Source organism: Panthera uncia, chromosome X (genome assembly GCF_023721935.1).
Source record: "Panthera uncia isolate 11264 chromosome X, Puncia_PCG_1.0, whole genome shotgun sequence".
NCBI classification, from domain to species: domain Eukaryota; kingdom Metazoa; phylum Chordata; class Mammalia; order Carnivora; family Felidae; genus Panthera; species Panthera uncia.
In genome coordinates, this window is record NC_064817.1 from 19,522,234 (window position 1) to 19,544,580 (window position 22,347).

Below are 22,347 nucleotides of genomic sequence, written 5' to 3' on the forward strand. Positions count from 1 at the left end.
CTCCCTCTCTCTCTCCCTCCCTCCCTCCCTCTCTCTCTCCCTCTCTCTCTCCCTCTCTCTCTCCCTCTCTCCCTCCCTCCCTCTCTCCCTCCCTCTCTCCCTCCCTCTCTCCCTCTCTCCCTCTCTCCCTCTCTCTCCCTGTCTCTCTCAAAATAAACGTTTAAAAAATAAAAATAAAATATGGATTCCCAGGCCTCAATATGGACCAACTGTATCATAATCTCCAGGGGTTCGTTTATAATGTGTACTTTTTTTTTTTTAACTTGGTAATGAATTCTGCCTACAGCCAGGTTTGGAAAACACTCTGGACCTCTGGTTCCCAGTCTGACCAAAAAGAACATCTGTCATCAGTGTAATTGACTACACTTTGAGAACTTTCTCATGGGCAGGAGGATTCTTCAACCTAAGGAATGCTTACTAGGCATGTTTGTGTCCATGGTATTATAATGTGTTATGGGAATTTATGAATATGAATATATGATTTTACCATTACTGCCCCACAAATACTTTTGGCTGGCTGGTGTATGTGAATCTTGTTGTAATGTCTTGAGTTTTTCAGGTTCATGATGCATTTCTTTTTTCTTCCTTCCTTCCTTTCTCTTTCTTTCTTTCTTTCTTTCCTTCTTTCCTTATTTCTTTCTTTTTGTTTTTTTTGTTTTTTTTCTTTAAGTAAGCTCTAGTCCCAACATGGGGCTTGAACTCACGGCCGTGAGATCAAGAGTCGCATGCTCTCCCAACTGACCCAGCCAGGTGCCTCCATAATGCAGTTTTTAATTACAGCATCGATACACTGTAATAAGTAGTAGGGTTTAAAAATCCTTATTCACATGTGGTTTTAGGAACCATACTGGGTCTTTGAGTTTCAAGTTGACTGCTTCTTTCTGGGCTCTGTCATCTTGCCCATGTTATATTTACATAATACCTCTTCTGAATAATGCTGTTATAATTTCATGCTCCTGGCCAAGCTAATGCCATGAGGAACTAGCACATTTAGTGGGACTGGGTTCTTTTCTATCTATAGTGGATGGAAGAACAATGTTTAAACATCTTTAAAGGTGTCCTATACTTGAAGGAGTTGTTTTGTGGAGGTGTGTCGGCTCTGTATGTGGTTAACAAAGCTCCATTTTCAGATTTCATTATTCATTGGTTTAAAGAAAGTGGCCTTGGAGGCTCTCGGTCGGCTCTGTGCTCTCGTGTCACTAGGTGGAGATATAGCATTGTTGAGTGGTGTAGCCAAAGCAAAGAGGGAGTGTTGATTTCTTATCTTTTTATGAAACTACAGATGTTTGATGAGGTTTCTTACACTCTAGGAAAAAACTTGTGAGTTTAGTATAATTCCAAATTTTCATTTTCTTTTATTAGAGTTTAAATTCAATGCTACTTTAACGTGTTTTCACACTGATCAACTCTTCATTTTAAAAATACTTTTCTCCTCTTACTAACATTTCAATTGGCTGCCCCTCATTATTTCATCTTGTCATAGTTATTCCAGTGTCCGTATTTGTGATTCTTTACAGAGGTTTGATTCTAAAAGTTTAGTAATTAGAATTTTTACTCTGAGGTCAAATATTATGTAAAATTTTAATTGGGTAGCAATATGAGGTGAATGAACCAAGCTTTTTGGTCGGAACTTACCTGAATCTTTATATTATTTTAGGTTGACAGTGTTAAATTTTAACATACTTAAATTCTGTAGGCGTTATTTCCCCCCTCCCCTTTTCTTCCTTCCTTCCCTCTTTCTCTTACCTCTTGAATCTTAAACAAGTATCCACTCTATGCACAGTATTGATGTGAGGAATATGAAAAAAGCACAAGCCTGTCTCCAAAGAGCTGGTGTCCAGGTGAGAATATTGCAAATGCACCTATGAAGCGTTTTAAAGTAATCTGAGTATCTGATCTTTAGAAATTGTAAAGGTGAACTTTAAAAAAATGTCACTTTGGAAAAGATTCTGGCTGTTCCTCAAATGTTTAAACATTGTGATACCTCGTGATCATGCAGTTTTCCTCTCCTGGGTATATACCCAAGGGAAATGAAAACATATGTTTACAAAAAACACTTGGACGTGAATGTTCATAGCAGCATTATTCATAATAGCCAAAAAGGGGAAACAATCCAGATGTCCCTCAACAAATAAATGAAGAAACAAAATGCGTTTGTGTACAGTGTAACACTGTTCAGCATTGAGAAGGAATAAAGTACTGATAGACGGTGCAACATGGGTGACCCCTGAAAACATTCTGCTCCGCGAAAGAAGCTAGGCACCAAAGGCCACGTATTGTGTGATTCCACTTATGTAAAGTGTCCAGAATAGCAAGTCTATAGACAGAAAGTAGACCCGTGGCTGCCTAGGGCTGGGTGGAGGGAGACGATTGCCAATGGTCATGGAGTTTATTTCCCTGGTGATGAAAATGTGAAGTTGATCATGGGGACGGATGCATAGCACTGAAAATATGCTAAAAACCACGGAATTGTGTATATGCTTTAAATGGGTGACTTATGTGGATATGACAATTGTATCTCAGTAAAGCTGTTTTTTTAATGTTTATTTATTTCTTATTTTGAGAGAGACAGTGCGAGCAGGGAAGGGGCAGAGAGGGGGAGAGAAAGAGAATCCCGAGCAGGCTCTGCACTGTCAGCGCAGAGCCCGACGTGGGGCTCAAACCCATGAAGCATGAGATCATGACCTGAGCTGAACCCAAGACTCGAACGCTTAACTGACTGAGCCACCTAGGCACCCCTCAGTAAAGCTGTTTTTAAAATAAATTATCAAGGGGCGCCTGGGTGGCTCAGTTGGTTGCGCGTCTGACTGCATCTCAGGTCGAAGTCTCGCGGTCTGTGAGTTCGAGCCCCACGTCAGGCTCCGTGCCCATCGCTCGGAGCCTGTTTCGGATTCCGTGCCTGCCGCTCTGTCTGACTCTCTCCCGTCCGTTGTCTGTGCCAAAAAAAGTAAATAAAGGTTAAAAAAAATTTTTTTTTAATAAATTATCAAAAGGTTTAAAATTTATCAAAGGAAGGAATATGTATTGACCATCTAATAGGTATATACTAAGTTCTGTATGGGTTACAAACCACGTGGAAAACACAAACCCTGACCTCAGATTGTTTATAGTTCAAGAGAAAAGGCACCCATGCAGTCTATAATAGTGCACTTTTGCTCTCTGAATGTTTTCCATCTTTTGAGATCTAACTGCCTGAATTCTGTTCCAGCTATTTCTTTAATAGCCCAGATCTTCTTACCCTATGTCTTTTTTTTCCTTTTAGAAGTGAACTCTTGTTCCTCAGACTTTGATAAATATCAGCCCCACTGTGTTACCTTTAAGTAACTTAAAGGACCTTTTTAAGCTATGGTAGTGTCCCCGGTAACTTAGAGTGTGTGGCCCATGGAATTCCCTTCTTCCAGCAAATACTCACTGATAATTCATTACAAATAATTGGCACATCTTAAGACTTTGGGCAGTATTATTTTTTAAAAGATTATTTTAAAATCCTTTTTATTTCAGTTCATGAACCAACACTGGTATATTATTATTAACTAAAGCCTGTGGATTACATTCAGCCTCACTCTTTGTGTTGTGCTGTTCTGTTGCCTTTAACAAATGCATAATGTCATACACCCACCATTGCAGTACGTACAGAATAGTTTCACTGCCCTAAACACGCCCCATGCTCTACCTGTTCATCCCTGCCCTTCCTACCTCCCCCTGAACCTCCGAAAACCATCGATCTTTCTGTTGTCTCTATGGTTTTGCCTTTCCCGGAATGTCATTTAGTTTTTATTTTAACTGAAATTTTTTTTCGAAGTATAGTTGACAATGTTACATTAGTTTCAGGTGTACAGCATAGTGATTGAACAATTCTATACATAACTCACTGTTCACCACAGTAAGTGTAGTCACCGTGCAAATCGTACCCACAAAGAGATAGCACCTCACACCAGTCAGAATGGCTAGTGTCAAAACGACAAGAATAACAAGTGTTGGTGAGGATGTGGAGAAAAGGAAACCCTCCTGCACTCTCGGGGGAATGTATTTGGTCCAGGCACTGTGGAACACATTATGGAGGGTCCTCAGAAAACTAAAAATTGAAGTACTGTATGATCCAGTAATTCCACTTGGGGGTTTTTACCCAAGGAAAACAGAAACACTGATTCGAAGATATAGGCACCCCTACGTTTATGGCAGCATTACTTACAGTAGCCAAGATACAGAAGCAACCCAAGTGTCCATCTATAGATAAGTGGATGAAGAAAAAGTGGTATCTACGTACAATGGAATATTACTCAGCCATGAAAAATGAGATCTTGCCATTTATGGCTATATGGATGGTCCTAGAGGGTATTGTGTTAAGTGAAATAAGTCAGACAGAGAAAGACAAATACCATATGATTTCATTTACCTATGGAATCTAAGCAACAAAACAAATGAACAAACAGACAGACTCACAAATACGGGGAACAAACTGGTGGTTGCCAGAAGGGCGGGTGGGTGGATAGGTGAAATTGGTGGAGAGGTACGATGTTCCAGTTAGAAAATAAGTAAGTCACGGAGATGAAAAGTACGGCCGAGGGAGTATAGTCAATAATAGTGTAACAACAAATCTCTTATGCTGCAATTTAGTCAGGTTGCATGGTGTTCAAAAGTACAGTTTATAAATTTTCGTGAAAAATACCTTTTAGGAATATTTAAAAGTTAAATAAATGTATGGTTAGTAGACGACTGGCCATATTGTCATTAGTGCAGTATTTTGATACTTTTGTAGTCATTAAAGCTTTAAAGGAAGAGAAATTTTGGTTCAGTCATCATAATTCTATTACAGCCAAAAAAGACTATTTTGTAAAAAAAACCAATAATTCTAAATCCATCTGGTTAGAAACTGCCCTGATTTTGTTTATTTTATGTATCTGTATGTCTCTCTGCTTGTGTCGAAAGCTAAACTCTTTTTTTTCTTTACAGATGCATATGAAACCGCCAAGATGCTGTGTGAACAGTATTACCTGGTCGCCCCAGAGCTGGAAGTTGAAGAATTTAATGGTAAAAGGAAAATAATTTTAACCTTAAATGCAAGGAAGTTGACTAAAAATCTGATACCTTAGCTACCTTTCAATGAGATCCTAAAAGTACGCTACTTTTTCCTCGTATATCTTTTAAAACTTTTCTATCTCTTAGGTCACCTAGGTATATTGTTGTAAGGAGTTTTTGTACAGGAGTTTGTGATCTGTTAGAACTCAGAGTTCTTGGAACAGAACTGATCAAGGTAGAAGATGCACAAACCTGTAAATAGACAATTCTCAAAATAACAAATGCCAAGCAGTCACTAAACATACGGGAACGCGTTTAACTAGACTAATCAAAGAACAACAAACAAAAATAGAGAAATGTTGTCTTTCAAAGTGGCAGTGATTAAAACGTTGTGATGCTTTGAATTGGTGCCCAGAAAACTACTCTGTCACTCTGTCACCGACACTTACACATTTTGGGTAGAAGTTTAAATTGGTACAGCCTTTCTCAGAAAATGCTACTGGTGTCCTTTCTCTTGGCCTAGTAAATTAAATTTAGTAATGGTCTTATTCTTTGGTCTGGTAAATTAACCATCAGAAAATGCATTCTAAGAAAGTAAGGTGTGCACAGATGTACGTATAAGAATAATGATCACAGTGGTTTTCTTACACAGAAAAGTGAGAAAACAACCCAAGTTTTCCATACTAGAAGATTATTTAAATAGTTGTGGTACACTCATAAGATAGAACACTAAGCAGCCATTCAAAATAATGCTTTGAAAGAATATTGAGGGGCACTTGGGTGACTCATTCAGTTAAGCCTCCGGCTTCGGCTCAGGTCATGATCTCACGGTTTTTGACTTCCAGCCTGGCATCGGGCTGTCTGCTGTCAGCGCAGAGCCTGCTTCAGATCCTCTGTCCCCCTCTCCTTCTGCCCCTTCCCCATGCGTGTTCATGTGTGCTCTCTCTCTCTTTCAAAAAAAATTTTTTTAAAAAAAGAATATTGAATGTATGGGAAAAGATGAGCTTTTTAAACACAGGCTATCAAAGTTTGTAGTAGTGCAAGTTCATTGGAGAATATTTTGGAGGATTTATAGCACCAAAATACACCAGCTTTCTGGATAGTAGGGTCATGACTGATTGTTAACTTCGTCATAGGATTCTATACTTACTTACATGTTACCTTTATTTATTTGTTAGTTACAAAAGAGACATGCTCGTTGGAAAAATACAAACAATACAGAATGTAGAGTAAAAAGTGAGAGTCCTCTACTGTCTCGGGACTGTACAGAGCTTTGGTTTTTTTTAATGTAAATGGAGTTGAAACTATACATGTGCTGTCACTTGTGTTTTTCACTTTCGCCTTGAAGATCTTTGCGTTTATTAATGGCATTTAGAGATTATCCACAGCGTAAACTGCCGTGATTTATTTAATCATTTACTGGTGAGTGAACATTTAGGATTTCTAATTTCCCCATATTCCTTGTAATGAGCGGTGCAGGGTATGTGTGGGTCTGTATCTGGAGGGTGGGAAAATCTGTGAACACGTGGAAGTCTTTGTGTCAGTTGGGTTCCTAGAAGTGGAATGACTGATTCTTAGGGTGTGGGCACTTACAATTAAAGATAAACCCAGTTCCCTCTCAAACGTCTACCAAAAATGTATTTTACTTGCAATGAGGTCAAAATGTGGAAAGACTTGAGGCTGCCGTTTCGGGATATTCGCCCCTCCGTTCTTCCAGAACGTATGCAATCAAAGCTGCTTTCACAGTCTGTTGGGTTCTCCATATTTGTAGTCAATACACTGCCACAGCAGAAGGGACTTTGCTGGAGTATTCCTGAGTAGAAGCATCTCTGTATTCTCTCTCCTCCTCCTTACAGGCTGGGCAAGGTCTGACCTCACTGTACAGATTTCTGTTTGTCAAACACGGGACTTAAATTCGCAGGTGGTAACCAGCTGCTGTTTCGTGTGAATGGCAGCCTCACTCGCTGTAAAGGCCAGAGCAGCGAGCCTGCTTTTGCTGATCCCGGGAGCCAGCCGTGTCCCCCGTTCCTTCTCAGTGAAGCGGTCACACTGGGCAGCACACCTCACCAGGAGAGGAGATTAATGACTGTTTTTAGCACTGTCTCATGCATGAGTTTTGGAGCCGCTCTTCCCATCTTTAAGAGAAATAAATGCTGGTGGTTATAGGCCACCTCTAGCTTCCTGTTGCTTTGGGTAATGTGTTTATGATTGCTCTTTATCATTTCCTGAATGTCAAAGTTCTTTGTGGGCATGGTTAAGGACTTCGCTTTAGCGCTCACAGGTTCTGCGTTAGAGATGCAGGTCAGAGGTCAGTGTTCAACCCCTTAATGGATGTTGTCACTTTATAGAGAGTGGGTGTTTCCCACAGCACGATAGCTGCCTCAGTTTTTCCCGAAGGAAATCTGCCGGATCCAGATTCCCGTGGATTCATTGTTAGAGCCTGCATGAGCTAGCATAGCATCTTCTTTCTCGTTGCTTCCATTACCCACTGGGTGCCCTGAACAGTAGTCGATAACAGCACTGCCCTCTGCCCTGCACTTCAGAGCAGGGGACTGCCACCAACCTGAGAGAGCACTGTTGCTACGTGAGAATTTTGCCATTAGTGTGACCTATCATCTTTTTTTTTTTAATCTGAATTTTTGGGTGTTTTTCCTTTCCCAGTGTAGACCGCTGAGAAAGCAGTGAATAGGATGGTGGAGAACATACTTGGTGAACGGCGTCAGGATTTACCACTCATCACTAGACTTCTGGGTATTGAGAGCCAGCTGTAATAAACTTTCTTTATTATCCATTTTGTAACTTAACGGGAGTATTAAAAAGAACAGAATTTTATTTATCTTACATCAGGTTTCAGCTTTCCTTTTTTTAAAAAACATATTTTAAAGTTTATTTATTTTGAGAGAGAGAGAGCAAGTGAGAGTGGGGGAGGGGCAAAGAGGGAGAGAGAGAATCCCAAGCAGGCTCTGCACTGTCAGCACAGAGCCCGATGCAGAGCTCGAACTCACGAGCCGCGAGATCATGACCTGAGCCGAAATCCAGAGTCAGACGCTTCGCCGACTGAGCCATACAGGCACCCCAGGTTTCGGCTATTTCTGACTTGCCATGAAACCCATGTAGGTTTCTCCAGAGACAGCCATTTCATCACACTTGTTCTCATTTTAGCTTTCTGATTCTCCTGAGAAATTGCTTGCCAAAACATCAGGCAAAGAAACCTCTTTTCTTACCTGTTGTGAATCCTTGTGGTGAGGCAGTATGGCTCAGAGGAAGGATGTGAGCTTTGTAGCTGGCCAGACTGCGGGGACATGGATTCTGAGTAGAGATGGGGACTTCCTCATCTGTAAGATCACCTTGTGTGATGATAAAAGGACGCTGTTTCTGGGGCCTTAAATAAAGCACCAGACCCAGGCTGGATATTTTTAAAAGGGTGGCTACTGGAAGTCAGGGTTGACTTGGGAAGGCTAAGACTTACTACTTGCATTTCTAGACCAGTCTCTCCTGCCAACAGTTTCATTTATAGCTTTGGGTTTGGTGGGCAACCTAAAAAGTTGACGTCATACCACACGTGTCTTGTTATAAGAGAGTTTACAGAAAAGGTGTGTATCCTGGGATCTTTGATTTCTAGTTTCCCCATATTGGATACTTGCGTGTGTAGTTTTGGTCCAGCGGTTCTGTACAGCAATCAAAAAGCCATTGCTGGTGGCCCTGTTAACACTGTAAAGTTAATTTTTTAGTAACGATACTAGCCAGCATTTATTGACTACTTAGTTGTGGCAGGCTCTGTGTAAACTAGTTACACAGATATGTACTGTGCCCATTTTACATATGGAATACCGAGGCCCAGCTGGTTTAAATACCTATTAATGTATCTGTTACATGCCAGAATCAGGACTTGATCCCAGTATGACTTTGGACCACACCGTGTACTGTTTTTAATAGGCTTACCCATTGACTTTTGGACTTGATTAATCACCTCTAAGTGCCCAGCTACTTATTTTCTCTTAAATGCATTTCTTTCTGCTTAGCCTCTAGTTTTTCATTCTTATAGGAGAGAGAACAATCTGAAAATAAAATCCTTTGTATCCTGTGTTAAGTTTTGTTGCTACTTATTAAATGTTGTTCCAACACATGGTATTTGGGGCAATGACTCTGCAGAATAGAGACTTGGTTATTTCTTGAGTCTTGAGCATGAAAAACCTGGCCCATTTTTTTCCATTGACTTTTAAAAATGTGCCCTTAAATGGAAAATTCATATTGCATATGTGTCTTATTTTAGAAAGTTAACAAGCATCTATTAAAGGTCCACTACATAAAAGCCATTGGACCCAGGGTTAGGTGAGAGTCATGGACAAAAGCATTGGACATGGTCTTATAAGGAAGGAGAGACATCTAACCTGTTAATATTCCCAAAGAAAATAAAAGTACAAGTAAGGGAGCAAGCCTACAGATGGCTCCTAAAGAATGTTGATTCAACTGAAAAGAAAAAAAAAATATCAAAGAGTAGATTTAGAAAAAGATTTGGAGTGAAAAGATTGAATTCAGAAGGCTCTTTATATAACTGATCATGCCTTTTGGTACAAGATAGGCTAAGGTTTCAACTTCTTCCTAGGGCTCCATTAAAATGGCAATAAAGGAATACAAAGCAAAACAGCAAAGAAACCAGGGGGGACCATCAGTGGACCACTTATCTCACCTCCTGCCAGGGAGTAAACAGATGGAAGTATGCTGATTATGGGACAGAACAGGAGAAGCCACAAAGGAGAGGCTACAACAAAGGTGGAGGGACTCTGGGAGCAGAGCCGGGAGGTGCAAAGGACTGGAAAAGGAAGCTAAAAGCTAGGGTTTGCTTGAAAGCTGGTCCGAGACAGAGCACGGAGGGGCAGTGGGGAGCACTGGACTTGGGCTGTGCTCTGCCTACAGTCAGAAGCGTTTTCCCTGGGGTGCAAAAATTAAAATCAGAGTACTTTCTTCAAAAATAACCTTGGAAAGGGGTGCCTAGGTGGCTCAGTCGGTTAGGCATCCGACTCTTGATTTCGGCTCACAGATCAAGCCCCGAGTCAGCCTCCGCGCTGGCACCGTGGAGCCTGCTTGGAATTCTCTCTCTCCCTTTCTGCCCCTCCCCTGCTTACGCTCTTTCTCTCTCAAAATAAATAAATACACATTAAAAAAAAAAAAAAAAGAAAAACCTTGGAAAAACTGGGGCTATTCATGTACATGTTGTTAGCCCAAAGTAAAGCCCTCTTCATTTGAGCATTTGGGGAACCCTCTGGTCAGAGGCCAGCTTACTGTGTGCCTATCCTAAAGTCATTTGAAAAGCCGTGACTAGGTACGCAGGATGCCGCAAGTCAGCCTTCTCATTTAGGTGACGGCCGAAGGGGCAAATGGACAGCGGCCACCTCAGATGATTAATCCAGTTCCTCATTATTCAACAATATTACAACCAAGGTGTATCAGACCTCAGATGACACCCAGCAGGGTAACAAGAACCTGACTAGCATTAAACTTAGCAGCTGCACTGCCATGGCCGGAAGACTACCTCCTTTTCTAAATTCTGAGAGAAAATTATTTTGAACCCAGAATTTTGTACCTAGCCAAACCTTCAATCAAGTGAGTCAGAGGGTGTAAGGTTTGAGAAATGCATTTCCCAAGCACCCCTTTCTGAGGTAGGCGACTTGACTGACTTGAGGGTGTATATAATATGGATATAAAAAATAGTGAAGAACATACTGGAACTTTAATCAAAAACAGTTTGAAGATGATGGCTATGCAGCATGTTTGGAAGACAATTTTAGTTTGAAAAATCATAAAGAATGGAATGGATACCATGTACTAGAACAGGAAGCTGGGAGATCTTACTGATACGGTAAGGAAAGGGAAGCATATGTACCTTGTCCAGTTACCCAAGAGGAAGGGTTGTTAGAAGCTCCAGGGAATAGATGAAACTGTGTAAGAAGGACACAGTCCAAATATTCAGTGACCTCAAAAAGGGTAGCATGATTTTGAGCAGTTGGTGGAGGATTAAGAGAATCCATTTCACCTTAGGGCTGAGAACTTTCTCCTTCATGTGACACATGAAACATGTCATTGGAATCACGGGGGAGGAAATGTGGTTCTACACAGTGTTGTGGCTGCTCTGCAGTGACCAGTATTTACCTACTTAGGATGCTACCAACACTATCAATTTTCAGTTTTTTAAAAAAGAACCTAGAGACAAAGTACAGAAGAGTTAATTAGGGTTACAGAACAGAGTGGTCATATTATCAACCAAAAGACTAAAGCAGAAACAGTAACAAGTGGCTGCCTCCGGGTGCAGACCGGGGGTTGAGATGGGAAAGGGTAGAAGGACTTCTACTTTTTTTTTTTTTTTTTTTTTTTTTTTAAGAAAAATCTTAAATTGGGATGCCCGGGTGGCTCAGTGGGTTAAGCGTCCGACTTCAGCTCAGGTCATGATCTCACGGTCTGTGAGTTCGAGCCCCACGTCGGGCTCTGTGCTGACGACTCAGAGCCTCAAGCCTGCTGCGGATTCTCTGTCTCCCTCTCTCTCTGCCCCTCCCCTGCTCGTGCTCTGTCTCAAAAATAAATAAAAACCTTTAAAAATGTTTTTAAATCTTAAATTATGTATTTGACATAGTACTTGCCAAAAAACTGATCATCAAAGAGTTCAGGATTTAGAGTCAGAAGCTCTTGGTTCAGTTGTCTGATTTCAGGCCTCTTCCGTTTCAGTAGGCAAGTCACGTAGCCTCTGCAAAGCCTGTGCCCTCGCCCACAATAATACTACCCCTCTGTGAGCCACATAGTAGTGTCAGGAGGGAGAACGCGATTGGCTAATGCAGGCAGAAGCTCTTTGAAAATTGCTAAGAGCCGAACAAATGTTTGCTCTACTTTATATCCCTGTTACTTTATTAGAGGAAGTAGTTAGGTTGAAATTATAACATGGCTGAGTATGTCTGCATTCTCCTTGAGGAAGTTCACATAGGTTCCATCTCCTAAGTGATTTCTGGTCACGAGGAGGAGGAAGGACCCCATTTTGCAGCATCTACTCTATAGCCCATACGCTGTTCTTAGTGCCTGACATGGGATTCAGTATTTCTCGTATTTTCCTCCAGAGATCCTTAATGCAAGGAGAAAAGACTGGGGGTCTCTCAGGGAAGGGGTGGGAGTTTATCTGCTAGCTACTAGTAGAAAAGTTATGTGAACCTTAAATGCTACTCCATAATGTGCCTTGTTTGTTGAAACCGAACAGAATTTAACATTGCTGTTTCGTCCAGTTAGCCAAGAAGATGTGCCCCTTTTCTGCTGTGGCTTCACATTCCTCCTGATCACCACTGGGGTCACCAGTGGGGGTGATGTCCCCGAATTTGAAAAAAAACTGAGAAATATTTAGATGACTTCAATAATACTCAGAATATTATGACATAGGTGATAATATTCCAGTCTTGCTCCAGTTTTAGAGAAATTGAATAATCTGCCCAAGGTCACATAGCTGGTAAGTGAGGGAACAGGATTTCTCCCCAAACTTGTTGGACTTCCAAGCATATGTTTTTGCTCAGCCCTACCTCTGGAGGTGGGAACCTAAATTAGCCTTTTGTGTAGAGTTCTTTTTTATGTACTTGAAAAATAGAATACCAGCGGCTTTCTTGGCTTTCTTGTAGTTTTGGTCCTTACTCATTGATGGTTTTGTCTCTGTTTTCAGCCAAAGCTCCAGACAAACCTATTCAGGTAGTTTATGTGCCCTCTCATCTGTTTCACATGCTGTTTGAGTTGTTCAAGGTAAGTGGAATTTAAAAACATGGAAAAAAGTCTTCATTTTAAATTACTTTGATTCAAGGCATAATGGATTCATTAGATTAGCATAAGAAAAGGTTGTGCATAACCATTTTAAAAATTCTATTTCTGATACCCTGTGGGTTTTATAATTTGTACACTGTGAGATGAAAAATTGCTGTGTACAGTATAGTTTTCGTGAATATTAGTACATATTGATTTTGAAGCTTAATTGTACCTTAGTGATTTTATGTAAAATCCATCCTGTTTTTTCTTCACTTATAAGATGAGAGATGCATTTTAGTTTCCAAACCTGGTAGAGGCTTTATTGATGGTAGCCAGATCAAAATAAATACGTGTTTTTGCATATCTGTGTTTGTAAACATTAACCATGTTTGTGCATTAGCATTTGTTTTAGTATTGGGTGATACCGTAACCCTTTTACACATTTGAGTCCATTCAGAAGATCTGATGGAAGCAGAGGGGAAATATGGGGGAGGACTGGACCAAAAGAAACACCAAAAAACAAAAGAACAAAACCTCTTTAGACTCTGCAGCTTAAGCTGTCGCTTTTGTCAATCAGTAGCTCATGGCATTTATAAGAGCAGTATTATAGGCACAAGGTGTTTAAGCTAAAATTTCATTTCTTCCAATGTGTAAAACCCTAAATTGAACACCTGAAAAATCAGTTATGCTGATTTGCTTCCCAAAATTATAATGTTACTGATGTAACATTTTAAGGTTGAGATGGGCATTCAATTGTGAACTTTCTCTTCAACAGCTGTGGCTTTTTCAGAATTTCTTTTTAACTGACATTGCCTTTTTTTTTTCCTCAGCCAAATGATTAATTTTTGTGGGAAACATGAATACTCTCAGGTTTTCCGCCTTCTTTAGAGGAAAGGTGCTCTGTAAATGCAGACTGATAAATAGGATTTAAAGTGCATCAGTGCGCCTCTGTAGCCTCGTTACATGTGATAAAAACATCCCTCTTGGTTAAGAGCTGAATAATTTAAATACCCTAAAGTGAAAGCAAGAAGAAAAAAGGAAGAAAAGAAAAAAAAATATTTAGTGTGATGGATGGGAAGGAAACTAGATGAAAATCAAAATAAAGCATCGGGAAAATTTTCCTTGATCCAAACACACATTTAGCTAAGTTCTTTAGAGGAAAAAAAAAATGGTGTGTAAATCCAACTAATATCTGTCTGCTCCACAAAAGTGGTGTTGTGCAATAAGCAATCCTCTGCTAGTTTCTGTTTTTAAGTCATGGTTTGTGAGTCAGCGGTATGCTTAAAAAAAAAGGTCTTACTATTTCAGAACTCAATGAGGGCGACAGTCGAACTCTATGAAGACAGGAAAGAAGCCTACCCGTCTGTTAAAACCCTTGTTACTCTGGGGAAAGAAGACCTATCCATTAAGGTGACTGCTTTATTTGCACAGATACTTTGTCTAGCTAATTGAATAGTACCTAGACATTGCGGCATCAGAGGGAAGAGAAGAAAACTGACAATGGATGTCATGACAATGTGTGTACCACATTCGATCTTTCGCTTCTTACCTCATTTAAACTTATCAGAACCCCATTTTTCAGGGAGCTGAACAAGACCTCAGCCCCGAGCCTGTCGGGTCCTATTGTGTTTCCCTGCCCTCTTTGTTTTAGGTTTAGATGAGAGAACCGTATTTCACTGGGGGTTCAAAGCCCTTGTACAGTTTAGAGTTATCTGGTAGGTACTTGAATGAACTTCTTGCCTTGTACTAAGAATGGATTGATTTGTTCTTAAACATTTTGTACGTTACAGATAAGTGACCTAGGTGGTGGCGTCCCACTTCGAAAAATAGACCGTCTTTTTAACTACATGTATTCAACTGCTCCTAGACCTAGCCTGGAGCCTACAAGAGCTGCCCCTCTGGTAAGCATCTCAAACTACTGCTTAAGGAAAGGCCATGAACACGAGGAGGGACTCCCAAGGGAATGGGCTAGAATTCTCCCTGGCTGGTTAAATACGCCTCTTTGAATTCCAATGTTTCCCGCGTGACTTGGAGGGGGCGTTGTATCCCGCTACTACTTACTATCTTTGTGAATCCTTTGGACCTAGATTTCTTCTCTAATTGTGTCTTAGCAACTCTCAGAGCCGAGTACCTCACTTCCTGATAGAGGGAAACAGCATTTCCCTTTGGTTAAGACTGCTGCCAGGCCCCATTTACCACCTGGGGCTACCCTCGGTGAGAGCGGAAGGTTAATAGCAGGCGGGCAAAGTTGCCTTAGAGTGTGTTTGGCTGCCTCGTGCTCCGGACCCCGGGGTGCTGCATGCTGTGGAGACCCAGATCGCCCAGGGCTTTGTAGCCTACCCCACCACATTTGTTTATATAATTAGAATGTTAAATTATGAACACATTATGTTTTTTATATTAAACAACATAAGCAGGAAACATATAGGTGGCGTATGCATTTTCAGAGCCCTTTCTGTCTCAGTCCTACTGAGGCAGTGAGAAAAGCCCCAAGTTACTATGGCAGCATTTAGATCCTGCTCGGGCCACACTTTGTTCCCCTGCTGAGTGTTTCTAATTGACAAACAACAATTGAACCCTTTGTCATTAAACACAGCAACATAGCTATCAGTCTGCAAAATGGTTGAGGGCACAAATTAAGTTTCATTTTCAAGTCCGACCTGACTGATAAGCACATAAGATTATATTTTATTTGTATGAATAAAATCCAACACTTTGTATCATTTATTCGAGACAGAGTTTGTTAACTCAGCATGTTGAAAACAGGAAGTCATTTTTATAGGAGTCAAGAAAATTCATGAAAAAAACAATTTTGAAAGGCATTGTCTTCGCCAGCCTCTGGTCCCTACTGAAAGGAATGTCAAAAGAAAAAAAAAAAAACACTACAAGCAAATCTGGAGGCTTCCCCAGTTGTTTAAAAGGAATATGGGTCGTCTATATCCTCAAAAAGCATCTTGAGGATAGCTGTTCTGTCATAGTTTTTTTTTAAAATGAAACTGAACAGTTGACGTAGAACTCCAAATAATGTTGCTCTAACCTCCCCTTTTAAAGATGAGAAAATAAGGCTAGTGCCTCGCCCAAGGTGGTTGTGCTCATTACGGCAAGGCTGGCACTGGCCACGTGTGCGTTACCCGCAGGGCACCATGTGGCCTCTCCTTTGAAGAAACGCTTCCACTGGCATCTCTCCCAGTCATAAACTGTCTTCAGCTTTAAAGTGGGCACGTGGATATGTACTTCTAGAAAACATCTTACTCGCTGAGCACCTTACCACGTTACAGCTCTGTGCCTTGACACATGCATTTCTTTTGTGGAAAGGTCCTCCTACCCCACTCCTATTGATCCTTTGACACCCTGGGACAACGTTGGTGAACCTCACCAAATCCAAGTTAGACACCCCTCCTCTGCATTCTCAGGGCCTACCTGTCTCCTCACGCTCATGTTCTCGATCGTTCCCTGGGGGACCCGATATCAGCCTCCGGGCCTTGCTGGAAATGTGGGAGGCAGACTTCCTTGGCCTCTTCCTGGAGTATGCTGGTTTCTTTACTGTGGTGACATCAGTCACCCTCTTGTCCTCAGTACCGGTAATATCCTGCCAGTACTAAAGCCCCCACCTTTTTTTTTTTTTAAACTTTTGTGTAAGAGTGTGTGTGTGTGTGTGTGTGTGCGCGCGCACACGCAGGGGAGGGGCAGAGTCAGGGAAGGGGGAGAGAAAGAATCTTAAGCAGGCTTTACACTCAGCACGAAGCCCAATGTGGAGCTTGATCTCATGACCCTGAGATCATGACCTGAGCCAAAATCAGGAGTCAGATGCTGAAGCGACTGAGCCATCCAGGCGCCCCTGCCACTACTAAAGCCCTTAAATGACAGTACGCTCTGTCATATGCGCCCCTTTGAGTCGGGCCCTGCCCTGAGGAAGGAATCTAAGAAAGATGTTTAAAAATGGTAGAATTCCACGTTACCTGGTAAAGTTGCTGCTCTGCAGTGTGACAGCAGCTTCACTGTGTGTACTTGTGCTTAGTTTCAGGCACTGTGTCAAGACTTGACACTTACGGTCTAGTCCTCATAGCAGCTCTGAGGCAAGTTTTTTATTACATTTTCAGATGAGAAAACAATCTCAGGTTGAGTAAACTGCTCGGAGTGAATTTCCACTCAGGTCTGTCTGAGCCCAAAGCCAGGGCACGTGCTGCTCTAGGAGCGCATTACCCCACTGCCTCCCCCAGTAGCCATGCCACGGGATTTCATCCGAGGGGCCAAAGCTTGGGGCACTGAATCTGCCCCTCCACTCCACAGTTACTGAAATTAGTCTCCATTGTTCTTAATGTCCTTGTCGGTATCTGAAATTTTTTTTCCCCAACAACCTGTTACATTCAAGGTTCTATGACGTAAAGATATAGGACAGTACTGGAATTGTTTTCTCGTCTCTAAACACATGTTGATCTGCCGTATATCAAAATGCTTTACCATTCACAGAACCTTAGGAAGTAGACTCAGGAAATTTTCGTTTCGGTGTGTTAGCCTGGGTACTGGTCGATATGAACTCCTGTGCCAATTTAATTTTCACTCCAAAGAGCAAGAAATTGTGATAATGAAACTTAAGGGTGACGTGGTTTAGTTTTGTTACCAGTTCAACTCCCATTTGATTTGGGATTTGCTTTAAAAATGCTAACAATTTGGGGCGCCTGGGTGGCTCAGCCAGTTGAGTCACCAACTCTTGATTTCGGCTCGGGTCATGATCCCAGGATTGTGGGATCGAGCCCTGTGTCGGGTTCCATGCTGAGTGTAGAGCCTGCTTGAGATTCTCTCTCTGCCCTTCTTCCCCATCTCTAAAATTTAAAAACATGCTACCAATTTGCTTTAAGACACTAAAAAAAAAGCATTAGTCAAAAGTTGAAGCACTTCTAATATCTTCCAAACATAAGAGAAGTGTTTTTGTAGGGTAAAAATAGATTATTTGCCATAAGTGAGCATATACATTCAAGGTTGGGTCTGTGATTTATTTGCATTAAAACTGAATTAAGTATTTCTTTTAATCTTCCAAAGAGTCCTCATACCGAATGGGTTCGCATTTGTACCTGTCTCACTGTATGGATTTTCTTTTCTCCGTAGGCTGGATTTGGTTACGGCTTGCCAATTTCTCGCCTTTACGCCAGATATTTTCAGGGAGATCTGAAACTCTATTCCATGGAAGGGGTCGGTACTGACGCTGTCATTTACCTGAAGGTACTGCATTTCATTAGTTATATGAAGGCATCTTTACGTTTTAAAGCTTTAAGTTCTTACATCTAATGGAGAACAGCACTACAGCATGTCTTATGTTCAGTTCAGATTTACTTTAGTTTTATGGGAAAACCAAGGTATGTCCTGTCATTGATTTTCTGCTCAGGTGTAGCAAAATACGAAATACAGACATGTAAACACATAAATACTGATTTTTAAGACTAAGATTCTTAGTTGTGATTTCTTTTAAAATTGCATAACCATTGAAAGGACTAATGTAAAAGGAGATAGATTTTCCTAAACTGAAGTCTTTGAGTCTCTTGCTTTAAAACTCACTGGCTTTTCCAAAGTTACAAGAATTCAGTAATCATGGTATGGTGATATAAAAGGCTGATCTAATAACAAAGCTTCTGTAACACAGGTGTTCTCATTCATTGGTAGCATCAGACTTTTATTTATTTCCAAACTCTAGAACACTTGAAGTATTTCTTTGAATAGGTAATACAGGCACGTAGTACAGAATTTAGAAGCTACCAAAGGGAAAAGTAAGTCTTTCCCGCCACTGGCTCTGAGCCACCCAGGTCTCTTTCCCAGAGGTAACCATGGTACCAGTTTCTCATGGAGCCTCCTGGAGTTGATTCTGCATTGATAAACATATGGGGGAAATAATTTTTTCCCACACTGATTATTTCCACATTTTGCTCTTTTTTTTTAAGCTTTCCTGTATATCTTGGAGATCTGCTACATCCCTGCATGTAGAGATGGTCATTCTTTTTCACAGCTGCGTATGCGCAGTGTGTTATATGTTATACGTGATGTGTTACATACCATAACCTAACCAGGGATTTGGAGTGTTCATCTTATGTGCCACTGCATCTAAATTATGTGATATTTGGCATCACCTTATGTGCTTATGTGTATAAATTTAGTATGTAGGAAACTTCAGTTCTGTGTGGGCCCTCTGGGGAGCAGTCAGCCTGTGAACAGCAGTGCTCAGCCTAGAGACCGTATAGTCAAGGCGCCTGAGTATTTCAAAGCAGTATTAACTGAATAAAATACTTTGTGTTCTGGTTACGTGTACTTTGGTACTGGTTTTGAATGAGTGAACGTTTTTATTCCTTTAAAAAAGCTTTAATTTAATCCTGGCCAATCTATGTCCGCTATCGAAATGTAATTTTAATGTAATTCTAAAAGTACGCCTCAGGGTTTCTAATGTTGTAAATAGTAAAATTTCAGTATCTCATGTGAGAAAAATGACATGTGGACCTTCGGTGTCCGTTTTTGTCTTTCTGTTAGGCCCTTTCAAGTGAATCATTTGAGAGACTTCCAGTTTTTAATAAGTCTGCCTGGCGTCACTACAAGACCACACCTGAAGCTGACGACTGGAGCAATCCCAGCAGAGAACCTCGGGATGCTTCAAAATATAAGGCGAAACAGTAATTTCATACTTTAGTTTCTATTATAAAGTGTCTGATTTTTCCCCAGAATGTACCAGCCCGATGATACCTTTAGCCAAATCTTCTTTGTGGTTTTTTCACTGGAAAAGCATAGTCATCTCTAAAGAAGGAAAGGTTGACTGGGTGGCTCAGTCAGTTAAGGGTGCAACTTTGGCTCAGGTCACGATCTCATAGTAGATTCGAGCCCAGGGTCGGGCTCTGTGCTGACAGCTCGGAGCCTGGAGCCTGCTAAGGATTCTGTGTCTCCCTCTCTCTGCCCCTCCCCCACTCATGCTCTGTATCTGTCTCAAAATAAATAAGCATTAAAATTTTTTTTTCAAGAAAGAAAGGTTGGAGCAGCTTTTTCACACCAGACAGGAAGGACAGCATGAACTGGGTTGCCAGAGTAGCCATTCGGATAGAGGTGCCCATGTTCTAGAAGTTCTTGCTCTGTGGGGGTATTAATAGCAGTGAGCAAGGTTTATCCTGCCATACATTGGATTTTTAAAAAGTAAATTCTGCAGTTTGTCATCATCTATGAAGACTGACAGGAGAGTGTTTAGAGAAAGTCTGTGGGTGGGTTGAATCTGAAAAAAAATAAAATTGTCAAGATAAACAAAATGTGGTTTATCCATACAACGGAAAAGGACGCATACTGTATGATTCCACTTACACTGAGATACCTAGAAAAGTCAGATTTATGGAGACAGAAGGTAGAATGGCGATTGCCAAGGGCAGGGGGAATGAGGAGTCAGTGTTTAATGGTGACAGAGTTTCCGTTGGGAAGATGACAATGTTCTGGAGATGGAGGGTGGTCACAGTTGCACAGAACTCTGAACATGCTTAATGCCCCTGAACTGTGCTCTTAAAAATAACCGTTTCTTACCATCTTACCAGATAGCCAATTTTACGGATCATTTACCACAATTAAAAAAGGAAAAAATTAAAAAGAGGAAAAAACATCACAGAATAACAGCTTTCACTACTTTATGGTAATAAGGGCAATAATCCAATCTTTGGTTTCCAGTTTTTTTTCTTCTGATTACTGTCAAGCTCCCACTAGGCTAGCAACAGTAAGGGCTCTGTTTATTTAAAATAACCTTTTATTAATAGAATAGAAAGCAGTGTGCGTGCATTATAAAAAAAAAAAAACTTAGAAAATGTAAGTAAAAAAAAAAAAAAAAAAGAGAGAAACCACTGTCTGCTCACAACTCCAAGATAACATCTCTTACAACTTTGTGTGTGTCCTTCCAGATACTTTGCTCTTTGTATATACAGGAAAACCTTACCGAGCGAGTTACTTGCTCTGCGAGTGTTCCACAGGACGAGCAAACATTTCTAATATATTTTAACTTGCAATACGAGTAGTACGTGGTGCCTAACATCACATGATCACAACTGAGCCAATGGTTCTTGAAATTTGCTTTGATATACAAGTGCTTTGCATTATAAGCATGTTTCCCGAAAGGATTATGCTCATAAACCAAGGTGTTACTGTATATGTATTTTCCCCAAATGAGATTTAATTATTTATACTGTTTTATGACCTGCTTTCATTTCATTTAACCATTTCCACCTTTCCACATCAATAGATTCTCATCTTGAAAATTTCCATGAAGTGTCTAAGCCTGGATCAGTTCCAGGACTGTGTAACAAATTTGAGCAAATCTCAAGTTGTTTTTAATCTAGGGCAGCTTTTTTGTTGTTGCTGCTACTTGTCCTGCAAAAATACCCACCTTCATTTGATTGGTTTCTTCTTTGAAATGTCATTTGGCTTTTTCCCCATTCTCTGTATTTCCTATAAAGTGCAAATTCATCTAAAGATTGACCAGAGCATTAAAAAAAATTTTTTTTAATGTTCATTTATTTCCGAGAAAGAGAGAGAGTGCGAGTGGGAGAGGGGCAGACGGAGAGGGAGACACAGAATCTGAAGTAGGCTCCAGGCTCCAAGCTGTCAGCACACAGCCCAACATGGGGCTTGAACTCAAAAACCGCAAGATCATGACCTGAGCTGAAGTTGGACGCTTAACCGACTGAGCTGCCCAGGTGGCCCCTCAACAGAGCATTTTTTGCTGGAGTCCCTCATAAGCACTGTTTCAGAATTACATTATGAGGGGACGCCTGGCTGGCTCAGTCAGAAGAGCCTGTGACTCTTGATCTTGGGGTTGTGAGTTCAAGGCCCACATCGAAGTGTAGAGATTACTTAAATAAGTAAGACAGAAAACCCCAGAATTACACTATGATGCCTGTGATCTGTGACTGATCCACCATTAGTGATGTTAACATTGACCATGTTGCAGATGCTGGCTGTCTGGGCCCTCCATGGTAGAGGCGTTTTTACCTTCTCAACTAGAAAGTCCTCTGTGTAGTGTTACTTTGGCCCTGGACAACCATCACCTAGTGGTTTTTAACACCAGTTGGTAATTTTGGCCTGAATCAGTAGCTTCATTAATGTTTATAAGATGATGAGTTATTTTTGATATCATTCCTTTGACAGTTATTAGCGGACATTCTCCTCTAAAGTTCCTCCTTGTCAACGCAGGCCATTCAGGTATCTCTGGAAGTACAGTTCCTCCTGGAAAGGCAGGATAAGAATTTAAATCTTTCCCTACCAATTTTCAAGGATAGAAGTTGAGTTAAAATCCACCTTAAACGGTGACAAATGATTTTCTGGCTTTCTCCTTTTTGAGTATTATTGTGGATAGTATAGACTTTTCTTCTATATGTTTCAATCAGAACTTAACATACATACACACACATATATAAAGTGCACACATCTTGGGTTTATAGCTTGACACGATTTTACATCGGTATTTCTAGCACCTGAAATTGCCCCTTTCTAATCAGAGTCTTTTCCCTCTACTGTCCCCACCGTGTAGCCATTACTCTGACTCTGTCATTTCTTAAA

General features: G+C 40.9%; 1 protein-coding gene across 2 annotated transcripts in view; it reads left to right on the forward strand.

The window, feature by feature from the left end:
* PDK3 (pyruvate dehydrogenase kinase 3) overlaps positions 1–22,347 on the forward strand; it is a 67,351-nt gene that overhangs the window by 42,126 nt on the left and 2,878 nt on the right. The window contains exons 6-11 of one of the 2 annotated variants that reach the window (XM_049643615.1): positions 4,954–5,031; positions 12,710–12,786; positions 14,095–14,196; positions 14,577–14,687; positions 17,893–18,006; positions 19,300–19,431. In XM_049643615.1, coding sequence (XP_049499572.1) covers positions 4,954–5,031; positions 12,710–12,786; positions 14,095–14,196; positions 14,577–14,687; positions 17,893–18,006; positions 19,300–19,431 — 614 coding nt within the window. Of the gene's footprint in view, positions 1–4,953; positions 5,032–12,709; positions 12,787–14,094; positions 14,197–14,576; positions 14,688–17,892; positions 18,007–19,299; positions 19,440–22,347 lie in introns of both variants that reach the window. The other variant, XM_049643614.1, reaches the window with a different exon arrangement.